General features: G+C 37.8%; 1 protein-coding gene across 3 annotated transcripts in view; it reads left to right on the forward strand.

Moving 5' to 3' along the window:
• The window catches only part of CERT1 (ceramide transporter 1), a 153,394-nt gene that overhangs the window by 4,523 nt on the left and 129,360 nt on the right, over positions 1 to 19,511 (forward strand). For all 3 annotated transcript variants that reach the window (XM_039543018.1, XM_039543017.1, XM_039543019.1), the window contains exon 2: positions 540 to 674. In XM_039543018.1, coding sequence (XP_039398952.1) covers positions 540 to 674 — 135 coding nt within the window. The remainder of the gene's footprint in view (positions 1 to 539; positions 675 to 19,511) is intronic.

Below are 19,511 nucleotides of genomic sequence, written 5' to 3' on the forward strand. Positions count from 1 at the left end.
AATGTATAAATGAATCATTATATGATCTAGAGAATGAGACTTTTTTTTTTAAACAGTATCTTTATCTTATGGAAACAGTTCTTATGAAAGCTCACCTTTTGTTCTACTTAAATGGAAAGTTTAGCAACATTAAACCCAAAAGATTAACTTCTAAGCCTAAAAAAGATAAAACCTAACTGTTTTACAAATTCATGTTTCTAATTTTTCACTAAACTTCTTTCTGCATCAGTGCACTTAATTGTAATGAACATTCTGTTTTAGTTGGATGAGCTACCGCTTCTACAGACAAGACATAATGTTAGACTTATTGTTAATGAAGCAAAATTGTCTTAAGGTACTGTGCAACACAAATGATTGATGAAAATGATGAGAGTTCCGATCAAGGGGATAGCAAATCCATCATTTGGAGAGAACTTCGGAAAACTTTTTGTAGTTTTTAAATGGTCATGAAATTTAATAGAAGGTGTCTTCTCATCAGTATTTTTACTATTTTCAGACCTTGCTCAGCTTTTTGAGGTTTATTTCTTTGTTCTCTACAGTGGACCAACTACATTCATGGGTGGCAGGACCGATGGGTAGTTTTGAAAAACAACACTCTAAGTTACTACAAATCTGAAGATGAAACGGAGTATGGCTGCAGGGGCTCGATTTGTCTGAGCAAGGCTGTTATTACGGTAAGCACTATCTCAAAGTTGATGTCTTTCATGTTTCACTAGAGCATTATAGATAGATTACATTTATGGACAAAATGCTTGGTGTAAATGGCCAAGGAAAATGAATTTTTTGGTGGTATGTCATCTTTTGTCAGTGGTTTAAAAGCAATATGTTTGCAACCAAATAGGGAACATATGTAAGATAATAAAGAATAAATATGCAATCTAGGATGGAGATCATGATTGACTTCTTCACTCCTCTGACACAACAGAATATTCTACAATAAAAGTAAAGATCGTCTGTGCACTAGACAGTTTTCTTGGGAGTTGACTCAAGCCTGTGGAATGAACTCCCATGGGGAGTAGGGCCCATCACAAACCTAATCACCTTCTGCTCCAGGTGCAAGATGTTTCTGTGACCTTGCCTTCTCTAACATAAACATAGCTCTGTGTGTGTGTGCGTGCGCATGCCCATGTCCATTCATGTAAATGTAGAAATATTAAAGAATCCAAAACACTTCACTGTGCACACTTCTCCCCTGTCGAGAGGATGAGAAAACGTATGATGAATGTTAGTCACATTGCTTAATTGCACTCTTGGAAGGAACTCGGATACTACAGTGATGGGTTATTAGAATCTAATAGAATAGAATTCAAAAAAGTGAAGCAGCTCCAGCAAGCCCGGAAACCTTGTGGGTTCTTTTAGCTTTAGGAATATTATTGTATGATTTCATGTGGTTTAATACTATAGAGAGCTACAAAATGTGAAGCAACTTTGCAGTGTAATGTTAGATGGGTTCAGTTAAATATTTGTCATCCTTTGAGTGTGTTATGTGATATGGAAAATACCAGATAGTGTTTTGTAGTATATAATTGGACAAAAGCAGCAGTGTTTTTAATCTTTCTGCAAGCCCAAAAAACAGAATGTTTGTTTGGTTTTTACAGTTGTAAAGTGGGGGTGAGGTGAGAATTTTACTACTTATAAATATTCCTGTCACAAAAGCTGCAGTTTAAATGTATTTGATTGGATTAACTATAGAAAGTACTAATTTTGAAAGATAGATTGAGAAAGTAAGACTTTGCTATTTGGATGTTTGGCAGTTATGAACATCCATAATCTAAAATGCAAGTGGCCAAGCAGTGGGCTGGTAGGTTCTCATTTTGGATACTGAGTAATATTTTAAGAGTTCCCACTTATGTGGATTAAGCATCGATGACATGGATCTTGAGCAAAATATGACACTGATTATAATTTAGTGTGGCTAATTTTTGTTTCATCAATATAAAATAATGCAAAGAATGTAATCAGAGTATGTTTAGGCTTTTTAGAACTGGATGAGCACAATAATGTTTGGATTCTTAAGGGATTCTTGTTACATAAAAAGTAGACTGAGGTTGCACGTGGGTGACAATAACTTACATTTATAATTGTTTCAATCACGAGCTTCTTAAGACAATAAGGGTAGAAAATGCAACTGAATGTCGATCAAATTAAGAAATCTAAAATGTGCATCAGCTATAAATAGCTACCTGCAAGGAAATCTTTGTTGGCCTTCATATTTCCTTTTAATGGACACAAAAGAGCTAGTTGGCTTATGTATTTATACTCAAATTCTATATAAAAACATTAGTAACTGATAAGATAAATATTAGCTGAAGAAGAGCAGGAGACTTTTTGTATCAGCAAAAATTGTTCTGTACTGTGTCTGGTCTATGATTGCATCAATGGAAAGTGGAAGTCTTGACTTCTCACTATCAATGAGTGTTTGGTGATGATACTGAATTGACGCAGTCAGAATCTTTATTAGGAATATCTACTTGTACAGATCTCTAGGCTTTAAATTTAGCCTATCTTTAGTGTGTCATGATCTTGACAGATCTCATAAGTCAGGCAAAGTTAATAGTTGTGTACAAGTCCTTAATGGCAAACAACAATGCAGGAAGTGGAGTGTGTGGCAATTGTTCCTTGGAATTGATATTGAAAGAACTGCCTCAGCATGATGCTAGATGGCACTATACTAATAGGTTATATCTTTGGTATGAGACGTAAAACATTTGTTGTTAAAGGACAACTTCCATGGTGCTTTTTTGAAATAAAAGGTACAAGTTCTCGTATGTGATGGTTAAATTCACATTTAGGTAATCGTGCATATTCAGAACTTGCCTGCAGTTTCAACTGGAGACTTATTTGTTTTACTACTTTCTTATAAAGGATTATTTGGTGTTTCTGGTTCAGAATGACTGCATTTCGTTGCTCAGTAAGCTTTTAAGGATAGAAAGTAACTATCCAGAATTATGGCAGTACTTCCATTGTAGCTTTCAGTATTAGGACAACAATAATGTTGTGCATGTTGCTTACAGAGCCACAATACCAGCCATGAGACCTGATAACATGGTTTTAAGGGAGCCCCTTCTTCCCCCAAATCCCCTCTTCTGATCTCTTCTAGATGCTAGCAATGCTAGTATATAGAATAGAGCTTACTAGCGCTTTAGCTGGTATTAGTTCTCTTTGTAGTGGGGAAACAGCCCTCCTCAAACCAGCATTGCTTGCTGACTGGGGAGACTGAGCTGTCCTGTCTAGCTGCTGACCCCCCTCTCCCTGCTGAGGTCTAATTAAAAAAAACAAAAAAAAACTGTAGGTTACAGATTAGATATCGTGTCTCATTATTGCTTCGAACACTGACCAGGCGACTTCTGTTCTGCAGTTGGCCTCTCTTGTTTTTGTGCTTCGTGCCATCACTGCTGATGTGCAAAAGAAGGACAAATTGCTGTTAGATTTCCACAGTACCAGCTCTCAATGGTCATATGGCTCAGCAGGATCTGTATGTTATTACTATAGTCCTAGCTCTAATAGCAAGGATTGCATTACTACTAAAATTGCAGTTATTTTCATATAATATAGCTTGTAAAATACTTTGAAAACCTTCAGAGTTAAAATATGCCCATTTTATAAGATGTGTACATGGTCAGAACAGCCCTTCAGCATGGAGCTTTGACTAAACATTTGGAAAAATGTCATGTTTGAGAAATCCTCAGTGAATCTTAAACTCTAATGGCCATATACTACTAAACTTTATTACAAGAAGTAACTGATGCATGGAAGACCTGCCCCCCCGTATCATTGCTCCAAATCTATAACTTCACTGCAAATGGGCTTCTTTATTAATCATGCTGTTTTAATCACCAATGATCCCTATATTCTACTGTAGCAAAACTGTTTTTATTTTCCATTTGGAAGACCAAACAAGACTTGTAAATTTTCATGCAGTTGTATAGATTTTTCTTAATTTTTGCTTATATTTACACTGAGATTATTGTGACCAAACAATACGAAAATTGTGAAATGTACACTGAAGTTAATGAATAAGTACCAAGGACCATTCTTGAGATTTTCATAACATTTCGTTGTCATATTTCTGTATTGTAAAGAGAGATGTTTTAGATTTAGACACTTGTAGTGAGGGCACTTGGGACATGAGTAATCAGCATAATTTCATATTGCAAAGGATATCAAGAGATTGGAATAGGTGACAATGTCCTCTTCATTAAAGTCTAGCTTGTTAATGCTTATCAAAAGCAACTTTTTCTACAGACTTGGTAAATACTCACATTTTTCAGCAAGCTTACATTTCTGATTTCCTTTTCATGACCAGATTTATTTCTGGATTATTTACAGTATGATCTTGGTTGCTACTGTTTGTTGGGAACTAATGGTGAAAGCTAAAAGGAAATATAGGAAGACACAGTGAAATTCTTCTTTAAATAGACTGTCTTTTTAAATAGTAAGAAAGGATATCCTACATTTGTCAATTTGAACACATACAGATGAGTTTCCTGTGAGAAATAAATTCCTTTCACAGTCTCCATGTTTTACAACTTGAAAATATAATTTAACTCTTGAATGATTTCTACTTTCTTACTAGTGAATATAAGAACTTGGGGTGTCAAAATTACTGTTAAACAAAAAATATGCTCAGAACAACAATTAGATTGCCTTGCATTTTCTTTTTAAGCACTCTTGTTTATAAAATACAATTTCAGGACTTGGATTAATTGAAGTTTGAAACTTTAAAGGGAAACTTGACTTTATCAGTAGTTCTAATCTCCTTAAAGTTGTCTCTTGTATTTTATTTTAAAATGTATACAATGGGAAATTCAAAATGGTCTCTTGAATTTATCCAGGATGAAATTAAGCAATTTTATAAGTGCATTTAAAGGATGCATAAGGATAAACTTTCCAGGTAGCCCATTAAGTGAATCTGGGGGCTAATTTTCTCCAACCTGTACACCCTGAACGAGCAATATTACTAATAAAGAAATTCCAGTTAAAAGATAAATATACACTTATGATTGTCCACTGGTAGATTTGATTAAGTTTGTGCAGTCAGCCAGTTAAATTAAATGCAACCATCATTTAGCAATTAGTTACTACAGTGGTGCGTTTTATAGAAAAATCTTGAATAGAGCAATGCCGTGTGCTCAGATACCAAAGCAGTGGATTTGTATACAAAAAAATACTATTTACACTAAAGAATAGTAACTCCTTTCCAACTCCTTAATTTGTAAAAATAAACTTTTATATATATAAAAAGCCTGTTTACCAAATATTTAGCATTTAAGTAAACAATTCATTTTTTCCTGGTTTGGCAGAGCATTTATTTAGCCTCCTCTTTACTAAAAAGAAGCCCTGAACTAATTTAGAAATGGAGAATATATGGGCTGTGAAATCACTAACTAGATTCTGAGGCTTATTTGAAGTAGAAGGTGATGAGGATGTCTGGGTTTTAAGGCATATCTTAAATAACCAAATGGATATTTCCGGATTCGAGTGGGTGTAGGGTAGAATTGGAGAAGTGACTGTAGACAGTGACCTTAGAGATAAGAGGAAGATGGGACAGTAGTTGGAGAGGCAAGTGAGGGTCGGGGTAGGTTCTGAAGATGAGACAATAAAACATGCTTGTATTATCAGGGGAAAGAGACAAAGGAGAATGAGAGGTTAAGGAGAAAAGTAAGGGAAGGGATGAGAGTGTGGAGCAAGGGAGATCTGGGGATAGGATGGGCTGAGTTACTGGCGCAAGTGGAGCTTTCTACATGAGCTCCTGCCCCGGACAATTTTTGTTTAACAATCACATTTTCCTATTTTAAAAATGTTTCTCTTTCCTATTTGAGTCTTTCACACAGCAACAGGGAAACGGGCAAAGTGCTGTTATGCACAAAATCTGAAAATGAGAAATTTTGTTTTCATCTTTGAATTACTGTGCGTAAGTGTTACTAATAGCTACGGTAGGTAGATGTTTGGAGAACTGAATTTTAAATTGATTATGGTCTTTTAATTAGTTAACTACATTTTTGGATGGTGTGCTTGGAAAGCAAAAATTGCATCTGCTTTCTCGGGTTAGCATTGATATGGAGAGGGATTCCTTTCAATAGTAGTAATTAAACTAATTCCTAAGTAAGGAGTGAAAAAAACTGACACTGATCCAGATTATGTTGGACAAGTTGTCCCAATCCACAAGTATTTACAGAATCATTCTTTTTTAGAATGTTTTTAATTACAAACACATTACTGTAATAAACAGTTACTCTACATTCAGACATGGAATTAATGATAAATTGTATAGTGTAAAAAATATATATATATTCTGGACTGACTGCAGTTAGTATCCTTCAAGAAAAAAGCCATTTCTCTCAATATTGCGTTGTTTTGAGTTCATCCATGTGTTAAAACTTCTTCTAAAGTGAGGGATATAGTTTAGTACAAAATGGGCTAAAATTGTTTATGACCACTACTTACATACAATAAATATATGTATTATCATAGCACTTAGGAGTCCCACTCCTGGACCACTACGCAAGAAATTTATGCTATCAGTGTTGCTTTTTATTTTCACATTAGCTTTTTATTGAAAGATTTGAATATTAAATTTGACTGAATGTTCAGAATCAGAATATTTTTGGTAACAGCAATCTTTGTCAGAACACATGACGTACAGGCCAGATATGTTACACATCAGAAATATACGTCCTCCTCCTGGTTGCTGTAGGCCAAAGGATTTTTGTTATGGAACACTCTTCACCCATGCTCTATCAGCCTCAAATATACACTTAACATCCTGATCATTGCATAACTATTACAGCTGTTTGTGATTAAACAAGGCTTGCTCCTCACACACACTTGTACTCCTTCATTCTGCTGAATCTGTGAATTCGCATTCATTTTCATAAAAAATTATGGTTTGCTAAATACTAGAAATTATTACTTGTAAGATGCGGCAGAAGCTGGACTGGGAAGGACAAACTATTAACTGTTGTTGAAGTGCTGACAGTTTGCTCTGGGGTGTCCAAAACAAATAGTTGTGCCCAAGAAGCTAACAATCTAAAATATACAGGTATATTTAATAGCAAACAATACAAAAATACTTGCAAGGAAGTTAATTTTTTTGCAGAAACTTTCAAGTCATTTTGCAAGCTAAACTCCATGTGAAATTTTCCCATTAAGTTATAAATGTCTTATGTCTACTAAAGAAATTAGGCACTTGGTTGGTAAAATCTGGGGAGCAGTTTACAAAATTGGTGTTACTGTATTAAATTTGTAGCCTATAGGTGTATGCATAGGTATAAGTTAAGGCCCTATAGTTCACAAGGCCTACAAAACAATAGCTTAGCTAAACTAATAAAGGCATAAGGCCCAAAAGCCCTAGCATAAGTAGTGAATCCAAAGTAAACATAGAATAGAATAGAATTTCATAGAATCTCAGGGTTGGAAGGGACCTCAGGAGGTCATCTAGTCCAACCCCCTGCTCAAAGCAGGACCAATCCCCAGACAGATTTTTAAACCCAGATCCCTAAATGACCCCCTTAAGGATTGAACTCTCAACCCTGGGTTTAGCAGGCCAATCCTCAAACCACTGAGCTATCCTTCAGTACTGCCCATAAGATATCACAAGATAGAATGCTGTAATGACCAAACTGCTGACAGGTAACCCCAAGATTCTAGTCTATACGAATTTAGGATGTTTTAAATTAGGGACATCAACAGATCATGAGACTGCCATGGTAACTAATGGATGTGTATATGTAAAAGATTAATAGCCTATGGGAGAAGGGTATCCTAAGGTTAGTAGGAAACAGGGAAAAGGGGCTGAAATTCGTATTGAATATGCATTGGGTATAGTGGTGTCAGTGTAACACAATATAAAAGCTGTATCCCAGCCTTGCACGCCTTGGGAGATGTTTGGATAATGACCCCTGGTGATGGTGATGATTGTGTGGGGGAAGATAACTAATACTTCAGGTTGTTCTGCAAGAGTTGCTGCGAGTAAATGGATGCTCAGTTCATTCTGTTTTCTCTCTTCCTACCTTACTGGGTTGGAGAGTTGATAACTTTACTGTCTTAATAAAACTATTACAAATACAGAAAGTTTTTCCGAAGTGTGTGTGTTGCAACCATGCACGTTGAGGTCCCCAATAAGACAGGCTAAGAGAGATGTCTCTTTTAGCTTATGTAATAGAGACTCCTGCATTAAGCTCCAGAGGTTCCAGGTTTGAGCCTGGTGCCAACAAACGAACATTACACTAACTTGGCAGAAATCACTTTCCCCAGCATCAGCAGGACAAGAGATTCTGTACTCTTGTGGCTGGGGACGTATTACAAGAAAATCTTGACTAGTAAAATATGTAATTTAAATATTGCAGCTTCATTGTTAAAATGCAGCTCTCTCAAATCAACCAACTTTAAGGCATGTTCAGGAGGTATGGAGAATACTTGTTTCCATCACCACTTGTTAAATTTCCAGGCAAACACCTTTGTGCTTTCTCCAGTACTGCCCCTCTCACTTGTGAGAAACTCCCATAAACATCTGCAAAGCTACCTCATCCTCTTTAAAAGTCTGCTTTGACACGATGGCTACAAAAAACTCGACAACGGTTGGGCAGTTGGTGTATTGACCAATATTCTTATTGTTTTCTTGTACTCCTCCAGTGATTTTGTTTGTATCCATCTTTTTCTCTTGTTTTATACTTAGATTGTAAGTTCTGGGGTAGGGACGGTCATTTTGTTTGTTTAGTACCTAGCGCAGTGGGGATCTTGTCCAGGGCTAGGGCTCCTTGGTGGTATGGCAATACAAATAATAGTAGTAGTAATCACTTTTGTGCTATTAGTCAATATTCCTCATCTACACATCCAAGAACTGCATTAGCCTGTTTAGGGTATGTCTACATTTAAAATACTACAGTGGCACAGATATGTCACTGTAGTTGTGCTGTTCTAGCACTTCAGTGTAGACATGACCTGTGCCAACAGGAAGGATTCTCCTATCATCAGAGGTAACTGACCTCCCTGAGAGGTGGTAGCTAGGTTGACAGAAAAATTCTTCTGTCAACCTAGCATTGTCTGCACTGGGACTTAGGTCGTCTTAACTATGCTGCTTAGGGTTCAAATTCTAGTGTAGACCAGGCCAGAGTAACAGCGTCCCAATAGGAGCTCATGTTCAGTTTTCTAACGGAGACCCCTGAGACCTCTTTAGAATTGCTGCTTTCTAGGATATAATTCTGTCTTCCATTCTTTGCTGCTAGCAGTACTTTCCGTTGGCAATATTAAACAGGGTGGATTGATTTAAATCCAAGTGATTTTAGATTGGCAAGTGGGAAAATTTGATTTAAACTCTTGATTTTACTTTAGTTGTTCTCCTAAAGAAAGGTTCATTCTCATTGGTTTTATAATCATTAACATGTTGATTGACAACCTAATATAACCTTTACACTAAATTTGGTACACTTAGTCAACTAGGGGGATACTCAAGTAATTTAAATAATTATATATCTTAACACGCATGTATTCAGATTCTTAATTTTTATAGTCCATTTAGGAAATGGTGCATGATATATTTCTCAGAGTTTTTTGTAACGTGATTTATGGGAAGCTGCATCGGGATGGAAATGAGATTTCAGTTAAATATACAAAACCAGCATTTAAATATTTTTAGTTAAATAAAACTACCTTAAATGTGTTGGATACACAAGAGGAAAAAAAATTAATTAGAACATGTTGTTTTGATCTTAAAACTAATTGATTTATTAAGCAAAGGAAGTACAGAATCATAGAAACGTAGGACTGGACCTTGAGAGGTCACCTAGTCCAGTCCCCTGCATTGAGGCAGGATAAAGTTATACCTAACAGGTAGGTTTGTGTAACCTGTTCTTAAAAGACTCCAATGACAGGAATTTCACTATCTCCCTTAGTTAAGCACTGAAATAGGGTTCTATCCTTCAAATTAGAAAGCTTTTCCTAATATCTAACTTAAATCTCACTTGCTGCAGCCGAAACCCATTACTTCTTGTTCTGCCTTCAGTGGATATGGTGAACAATTAATTACTGTCCTCTTTATAATAGCCCTTAATATGTTTGAAGACTGTCACTGGGTTCCCCCCCCCCGTCATCTTTTTGTCAGGGTGGATATGCCCAGTTTTTTTGACCTTTCCTCATAGGTCAGGCTTTCTAAACCTTTTATTGTTTTTATTGCTCTCCTCTGGACTCTTCAAGTTTGTTGACATCTTTCTTGATGTGGCACCTGAAATTGGACACAGTACTCCAGCTGAGGCCTCACCCATGCCAAGTAGAGCAGGACAATTACCTTCTTTCTTAAATATGACACTCTAGTTAATATATCCCAGAATATTTCCTTTTTTGCAGCTGCATCAAATTGTTTTCTCATATTCAGTTTGTGATCCAGATCGACTATAACACCCAGATCCTTTTCGGCAATACTACTGCCCATTAAAATCAATGGGAGTTAGCTGTGTAACCTTCTTAGGTGCTTCTGAAAATCCCAATAGCAGGGGTGAAAGTGGGCCAGTACAGAGTACCAGTAAGAAGTAATGTCACTGCCCCTTTTGCCTCCCCACCCGTCGGCGGCCCTGCTGGTAGGGACCCTACTGGCAGGGCTGCCAACAGGGGTGGGGGTGTAAAATGGGCAGCTCCCTGGTACCCGGTGATTTAAAAGGGGCCCCCGGCTCCCAGCCACCACTGCAGCGGCCAGAGCCCTGGGCCCTTTTAAATCAGTGCCGGAGCCCCAGGTGGCATGGGCCAGGCAGCACAGGTGGGTTGGCTGGGGGAGGCTGATCCTCCGCCCCCGCCCCTTCTGTGGGCCTAGAGCTGGGCCTCCATACTGGTAAGTCAACTGTGCTACTTTCACCCCTGCCCACTAGGAACCTATCTACATTTTTAGACGCCCAGATAGCTTTGCAAATCTGGTCCCAGGCCCTTCAGGTTTTTAGAACTAGTAATCACATCCTCACCTGTTTTTTATTCCTCATTTGGAAGAGGAAAGCAAGTTTTCCCCTTTTTTTCAATTCCCAGTTGGTTTTTCAACTTTAAATTAACTAATCCAAATAAAAATATTCTCTTTGCACCTGCTAGCTAAACTGAAACTAAAATTAATTAAGGGACGGAAGCTTTTCTTAACAAAGGAAGTACTTTTACCTGAAAAAAGGTAAATACCAGCATTCACTCTATTGTAAGGACTGAAAATTATGTAGATAATGCAGAACCTGGCATTGTAATATATCTGTAAAGCTTGAGTTAAGGTCGGAAGTTAGGTGATCCCTCTTATTCTGATACAATGAAAATAGCAGCGCACTTAAACTCATGAAAATCTGAGGAAGGCTTACTGCAACACATTTATTTAAATTATAAATTGTAATAGATTATATTAAATTTAGGCCTTCACAGGTTGTCATAATTTCAAATTTAATTTTAAATACATTTTTCTTTTAAATCTGATTTTAAATGAAAAAAAATTAAGTCGTCAATTTTAATCCACTTTGGTATTAAAACCCTTGTTTGATTGCACCCAGGCAATCCAGATTGTGCTCTATAAGTGAAATGTCTTCATTATTTATCATTCCAACAGTCTTTGCTGATAAAGATTATAGATGACAGTGATTTTATATTTTCTTCCAGATTGATAAAAATATTAATGCTAGGTAGAGAATTGATCTCTGCAACACTTAGAAAAAGTCCTACTTATTGAAGATAGAGATTCTGTTTTTAACCCATATAATGTAGGCCATATTGATTTTTTGTAGAGTGCTAACTGTTTAATCAAAATGTCAGACAGTACAAAGGCAAAAATGTTACAGGAGTCTAAACTGTTAATGTAATATTACCTTAATCAGCAAAAATCATTGGCAGGACCTGTATTTTCATGTTTTATGTCAGCTATTCTAAAACATGGTTCAGTTTGATGTTAGTCTGTGTGCCCTATAACTACTTCGGTCATCCAGTTTACCTTTTTAAAATATTGGCACAATATTCTTTGTTATAGTACTCAGAAACTTCCCTCATTTTCCAAGATTAAAAAAAGAAAAGATCCAAAGTGTTCCATGACTGTTCTTTTAAAATTCTGGAATGCAAATTATATGGGGAACCTACTGATTTAAGGCCTCACTAGTTACTGCTGGAATAGAAAATATTTTATTCTGATATAAAAACATCCTCCAGCTTTTTTCCAAATATAGAACAAATATTGATTGAAGAAATCTGCTGCCTTTTCTGCATTAACAGCAGTTAATCTAGTTAACAGTAGTCTATCTAGTAATAGACCTATACCATCATTGGGAGCCCATTAGTTCCTTTTGTACAATTTAAGCATTTATTATTAATCTTATTTTCCACAGTTGTTTTTCACCTTTTAGGTTCCCTTATCAGTGTTGAATTAGACCCATTCAGTAGCTCTCCCAGCTTCTTGAAGAAGCCAAGAGATGACTCCCTTAGCTGGGGGTATACACAGCTGTCCGCCATATAAGGGAGATAGTGAATGCAAACTAAGTATCACAGTACCCTTATTTTGCACTGCAAAGTGATATATTTGCTTTAGAAGGAACCTCAGACTGGACTGTTAAGGAAATGGCTGTTGTTCCTTCATGTATCTTGAGGAGTTGCTCCATCTAGTGCACGTTATTCTTTGCTGTGCACGTTGGCATTAAAAACAAAAAAACAAAAACAAAAAACCTTCAGTTTGGTGCTTCCCCAGATTCTTTTGGCCTGTCATATACCAAGAAGCTAATCATTGTTGCACGTTCCATCCTGAATGCCAATTGACAGTCTGAATAGGAATCCAAAGAGGTCCTGTTTGTAATCTTATTAGTTTTAGGTGGATCCTTTGAGAGAATAGGACTGCTAGATAAAAGCATTGCAGGCTAACAATACACTTAGGTTGTTACAGAATATGCCTCATAATACCTTGATTTTTTTTTTCCCTGTGAGGTTGACATCAGCTAAAGTGGTACCTATTGAGCTGGTTAAGTTTCAGTCATTTAGGTCCCAAATGATTTTTTAATAGATCAAGGGACTAATGTTAGGGCCTGGTTGAGTCAGGAAGCATGCACTCTCCTAAAATTTAGTCCTTTTGGAAATCTGTAAATCACCCAAAGACTGCTGATCTTTTGGAGTACATAACTAAACATCAAGAGCGTGCTCCTCGTTGATAGGTACAGACAGTCATAGGTGGAACATACTGCTCCATTAACTTCTGTTTGCAGTTTAAGAAGTTCCTCTGTCTTCCACAGGTTTATTTCCATTCAAGCTGCTATTATGTTGGCAGTCCCTGGCAATCTTGGGACCAGTAAAAATAATATAGGCAAAAAAGACACAAAATGAAGAATGTCAGTTGTTCTCAAAATTAGGGACTGTTTATCCCTTGTAAGGAGGCTTGCTCTGGAAGGTCTTCTGAAAACTCAGCACCAACAAGAATAAACATGAAATCAAAGAGCATGAGAGCAACACTATAACTCTACAGACTGGGTATATTTCTTAGTAGTAAATGGCCTTTTGAAGTTGTTGGCAAGATAGCCCATGAGAAGTGAAATTTCCTACCTGAGGAATCTAGAGTTTACTGTCTGCCAAGGAACAGGTAATGTGCAGTTCGTTTGTGGCTCATGCCACTCAGAAAGGGCAAGTTCAAATGTGGAGTCACCTTACTTCTGCTTAATAGAAATAGATCTAGAAATTGCAGCTAGAGATGCATTCCACAGTTCCTCAAGAAAACCTATTTTGCTTCCCATCCCAGATGATCCCTAGAATTTTTTCCCCCTCAAGCATGATCAGCTGCCCTAAACATAACATCAAAACAGGCAAATGCTCTGGCAGAAGGTGGGGGAACCCTCTCAGTTGAATGGGGGCATCTTGATAGCATTTCTCCTCAGACCAGACTGGTTTATCAGATTTTCGTATCATCTTCTGGAAAGTGAACAATGAGTACAAATTTGATGCTTAATCTATGCCCCAGTCAATTAGCTGATGGATAATCTAAGAAAATTCAAATACCTCCAGACCCTGCAGTTGATGAAAAGAGATTGCTAGAATCTTCTCCTGGATCTAGGAGAAAAAAATGTGTTTAACCCCGTTTTTGATTACTTCACTTCCTGACCCTTCCATGGGGCCCCTGTGATGTTCCAAGGATTGTTGAACACTGTTCTGTGACCACCTGCAATACAGAGCAACTTATTTATATTATATGGTTGTCTTCATTTGATTGTGAATTCCATATTTTGGCCTCTGAGTCTCACTGAGCAGAACTCATGGCCAATCCAACTAAGTGTACCCTGGGAAAAAAAGAAACTGAGTATGTGGGTTGGGTTATGTACGCAGGAAAAATCAGTTTAAACCCTCAGTGAATCTTGCTGAGAAAAATCAGTTTGAACACATAGTGAGTCTTGCTGAATCACCACCAAAAGAATAGGTGCTGTCAGTGTTTGGGCTGCCTGGATGTTAATTTCTCTATATTGTCTTGTGCTCCCATCCCACCAATGTATTTTGTGTGGAAGAATACTCTACCCCAGGTTAATTCTTCAAATGCTTGTGGCGGTGTGGTTACCCAGTTTAAGGATGTTCCTTAAGCTAACCCATCCTGTGGAGTCCAGACCTTACTAAAAACATTTATTTTGCCTCCTGGTGCACTGGTGGGTCTAACAGCCGTCCTGTCCCAAGCGTGGAAAGGGATGGAGAGCCCGGTCCTTTTTCATTTTTTTCATGGAGAAGTTGTCATCGGAGGTAATGTCTAGCTACCAAGTAGGTTTGTGATACTCCCTCTGTTACCTCTTCAGGTTCTCCTTTACCTTGTCATTGACCAGATACTGTTCTAATGGTTGCATGTGGTGGATATGTGCCCCTGCATCACCCACTTCTATTTAGACATTTTCCTTGCGAGTGCCTCATCAGCTGGGCAAACACCACTCCTGTGCAGACTCTTTCCTGGATAGAGGTGGGGCGTTTATGTTCTGTCAAGTGTACCTTCATCCAGACTCCTGGGGGATCTGTGTAGGACGTGTACACCACATCCTTGGAGACCTGAGGAAAGAATTAACCTTCTCAGTGAAAGGACAAATGCTTGCTTTTACTGCTGGGATCTGAAAAGGAGAGTGTGTGTGTGGGAAGTTTTAAACTGTTATGAAAAACAGTGATTCTTTCCAGTCTCCTTCAAGCAGGAACAGAGAGATGATCTTTGGAGATGTAAAATATATTCCTGGACTAGGCGTCCTGAAATGGAACAAACCATAGTGCTGCTAAACAGACAGAGGAAAGTGTAGGATTGTGACCCCTCCCCATTTTTGTATATCCCTTGTTGGGGAACTTGGTTTGTCTGTTGGCTCTCCTTTAAAAGGGCAGAAGAAATTGTTTAGGGTTAGTTAGCTTAAAACCAATCTTCCCCCACCTGTCCACACTGAGTAATTAAGAATGGAAATGATTTGTAGTCATTGTCTGAAAGTTTAATACCTTGTTAATTCAGGCAACTGCCAAAGAGACCCCATATGTGTATTCTGGTCATCCCGGGATATCTCAAGCAAAAGCGGAAGCCCAGTCTCCATATTAACTTTAAAAAGTAGCTTTTTTTTTTTTGTATGGGAGGAGAGAAGTGGAACCCTTTCAAACATTCTGTGGGGTGTGTATATACTATATTCATGACCATGCTATCTGAACACTTCCATCATAGAGGAGCAAAAAGGGCACAATTCCAGATTTGTCTTTGCCAGATTATTACTGGAGGACAATATGAAAGTTAGTAAGCACAAAGATGTATTCATATCTTATTGAGTGGATCCTCCTATTGTTTCATGAGTCTTGCTCTTTCTAGAGCTGCAGATTAATCAAATTCATTAAGGCAGCTGTGAACTTTAGGAATTGAAGATGGTGGTCTAACATTAGGACAGCTCCATTGTACATTTCTTTTTTTAAATGTCCCCTTGCCCCCACTTTTGATTTTAAGCTGTAGTTATGCCCTGGAAGATGACAAAGTTGACAGTGGAGTGTTCCACATTTCTCTCAGTGACTTTGAAATCAAACTCAACTTGCAAGTTGTGTGTCGTCATTGCAAACTCAACTTGGGATCTGAAAGTCTAACTGGCTTTCTTGCTTCCACATCATTGTTAAAGGTCTGCCTTTGGACCTTAGTTAACAGTGCTGTTGTGTGAGGCGGAGTAGAATCAGTTCATGTTCTCCGAGTGTACTGTCTCTACAGTGATGACAATTTAAAGAAATTAATCTCTTCAGAAAAGTAAGCAGATATGACTTTAGAATCATATCTAGTCTCTCTTACTGCACTTTAGCATTTTTAAATGCCAGAATAAACCCTTGTACCACATAAAGAAATGTGTACTTTAAGAACACCCTACATCTTTGTTTCTTTCCATGTCTTGGATATAAGCACACCTCTAAAATACCTTTAGGTATTCTGGTTTGCAACAGGCAAATAAGCATGCCAGATATACTACCTGCTTCTATACTCTTGCATGTGGTACTGATTCAGAACGTGACTTTGAAGTGAATTACAGTTTATGTTGTCAGATCCTGTGTAATTTCTGTCCATAGTTTTCAGCTAAATGTTCACATTTCCAGATATCTGGATTTTGACCATTTAGTTCAACACCAAAAACATGAATAAGCTGGAAGTTCAAGCATGATGTCCTTGAGGAATGTTTATAGCAGAACGCAGAAGAAAATATGAGCTGAAAAGGAAATGGAAGAGCGGGTGTGAATTTCTAAACTTTGGGTTCAGTCTAGACCTGCGACTCTGGGTGTGGAGTCCTATCTTCCAAAAGCAATTTTTTCCTCTGTCTCCCAAGTAGTTAACTTAGATATAGTCTTTCCCTATGGCACCTGTGTATTGGGAGTGGAAAAAGAACTAATAGTTACCCATTGATTACATCAAGAGACCAAGATAAGCTTCTTTACCATGTCATGACTTTGTAAAATCTTTTAAAGGAGAAGGGCACGAGTTTGACAAGAAATCAACGTTTTTGTAAAACATAATTTTGTTCTTTCACAATATTTTTCCTGATGTTTTATTAGATGCACTAAATCATGTAGTATTGAACATTTTTTTTTTAAAATAAGATGAATAACGGTCTAGTGCATAGATCTCTTACTATAAGCTAGTGGAAGGCTTTGGTAAATGAGTCCATGGAGATAGATAGATACATACACTCACAACTTCCAGATACCTATTCATGCTGTGTCGGAATAAGAATGTTAATACTTGGGCTTTTGAGACAGTGAGATGAAAAGTATGAAAATTGAGTATTTTATGAAAAGGTTCTAGCTTGGGGACACTTTATTTAAATATTCTATAGTGTTATATATATTTGATTTAGAAATTGAAAAAAGATGACAATCAGCAGTTAAATAGTTTTATACAGTCAGTTACAATAAAACTCCATAGCAAGGCTTCCACCAGTTCCACCCACACTCTCCTTGTCAATTCAAATATATTAAGTTCTCTAATTCTAGTTCTTGTGAAATATTTATATTATACTAACTTTCACTCTTGTCAAGACTGCCTATATAGATAAAACTGCAGGGATGGAACCTTTTCATTGAAGAAAACGTGGTTTCTCTTCACCCCCCCATCATGGATCATATTGTGTACACTTAATTCAACAATGCTTTTCTGGCGTTAATAGGACATTATTTAAACTTGCTATTGTATTATAGTGTAAAAGTGTCAAGCTGTAATTGTGCCTTCATAGCTGAATAATGCATTGCTTTTTTATCAATATCTGTTATATGCTGGAAAACTGTACACACAGACTTCCTGCCTCGTTCCTAGTTACACCACCAGCTAGTCTCATAGCTGCTGTCACTTGAGTTTGGAGTGAGAGAGGGACAGTACAGTGGTCCAGGCAACACTTTATCCCCCATGTGTTAATTTCCCTGCAGGCTTCTAATCCTCCCACTCAGTCCCTTAGTTTAAGTACTGCAAAATAAGTACAACAAGCAGGGTATGGTTTATGAAACACCTATTGTAATTAGAGAATTAAAATTGCAGCAGGAATTCTATTCAAATTCTATTTTTCAGTGCTTTCTAAAATTCACATGCATTGTTAAATTGGGATGCCAGTTCAGCACTCGGTGGAGAGGCTCAGGATAGCGTTTGTGTGAAGATATATGCTCTTTTGATCAAGAGGTTCATGTGCCTCCCAACCCGCCAAAAAGACTACTTTTTTGAATTTCAATTCTTTTGGTGTTTGCATACAGAAACAAAATGGGGAACATAGTATCCATATGGAATTTACCTATTGAGGACTAGTTACCAGGCAGTTCAGTTTAAACACAACACTGGATTATTTTAAATTTTTAAAAAATTATTTAATTACAAAGAGATGTTTTAAGTGAGTACAAGTATATGGTATTAGTCAGAAATGGTTACAGGAAAAAATAAAGATTAGTAGTAGCAAAAACTTAACAAGCTAGACTTGGTTCAAGGTAAAATCCTTACCACAGGTTCCCAGCAACATGGCTGACCAAATTCTCAGGTCAGAATCTCCTGCAAAGTGAAAGGGACGGTTCCTTTGTTGTCTTAAGTGAAAGAGCAGGAGATGATGGGGTGTTTTTGCGCTGCATTTTCTTGAGAGTTAGCCCTAGATAAAGTTCCTTCCTGCTCTGAGGAAGGATATGTGGAGTCTTGTGGTAAGAGGTTCCATGTTTGCTAAAATGCAGATTGATCTGTTCCTGCCTCGCTTTAATGCCAAAGAAGGCCATTGGACAGGTGATTGCCAGTCAGCTTTGACACCTGACTAGAGGTGTCACTTGTCCTTTGTCTTTGAGAAATCCATTTACTCACTCCACAAGTCTCCTAGGACAGGGATTCTCACAACAGTTTTTAGTGGCCTCAGAGTGCGACCACCAACTTTTGCTGGTGGCTGCAATGCCACTTTTTCCTAAAATTATTTATTTTTTCTAAAGTTAATAAAGTAATATGCACATGTATACATCCAAATCATTGTAATTTATTTATGTAAGGTTTTGGGGTTTTTTTGCAGACTCAGTAATAAAAATCATGCACAGTTATCTCTATTCTTTACTGGACCTAACAGAATAGAAACACAAATAAGGTACTTTGCATGTTCTTGTCGTTACTGTTTCTTTCGCTTTTTTGCTAAAAGTGGTTGTCTGTATAACAATTCTGAAGTAAATTTAAAAATGCTTTGACATAATAGAAGTCCAAATAATAATGAAAAACATCTGGCTGGCTTGGGTCTGGGGAGGGGAGAGGAGGCACGGCTGCGGCTGGCCCGGGGCTCCTCTGGGCAGATGTGGGGGAAAGGGGGTGAGCATGGGGCTTTGACCAGCCTGAAGCTCCTCTGGACGAGGGGAAGAGCGCTCTGGGCTCCAGCCAGCCTGGGGCTCCTCTGGGCAGGGGTGTGTGTGGGGGGGATGTGGGGGATGGGACTTGTGGCTCCAGGGAATACAGTCAGAAAGGGGCTAGCCTTCCCAAAGGGGGGCTCCACCTGCTGCCCATGCACCCATCGCTCACCTCCTCACCCCCCTGCCTGGCGTTTGCTTTCTGTGTTCCTCTTCATGCT

The sequence above is a fragment of the Mauremys reevesii genome, linkage group 6 (genome assembly GCF_016161935.1).
Source record: "Mauremys reevesii isolate NIE-2019 linkage group 6, ASM1616193v1, whole genome shotgun sequence".
Taxonomy (NCBI): domain Eukaryota; kingdom Metazoa; phylum Chordata; order Testudines; family Geoemydidae; genus Mauremys; species Mauremys reevesii.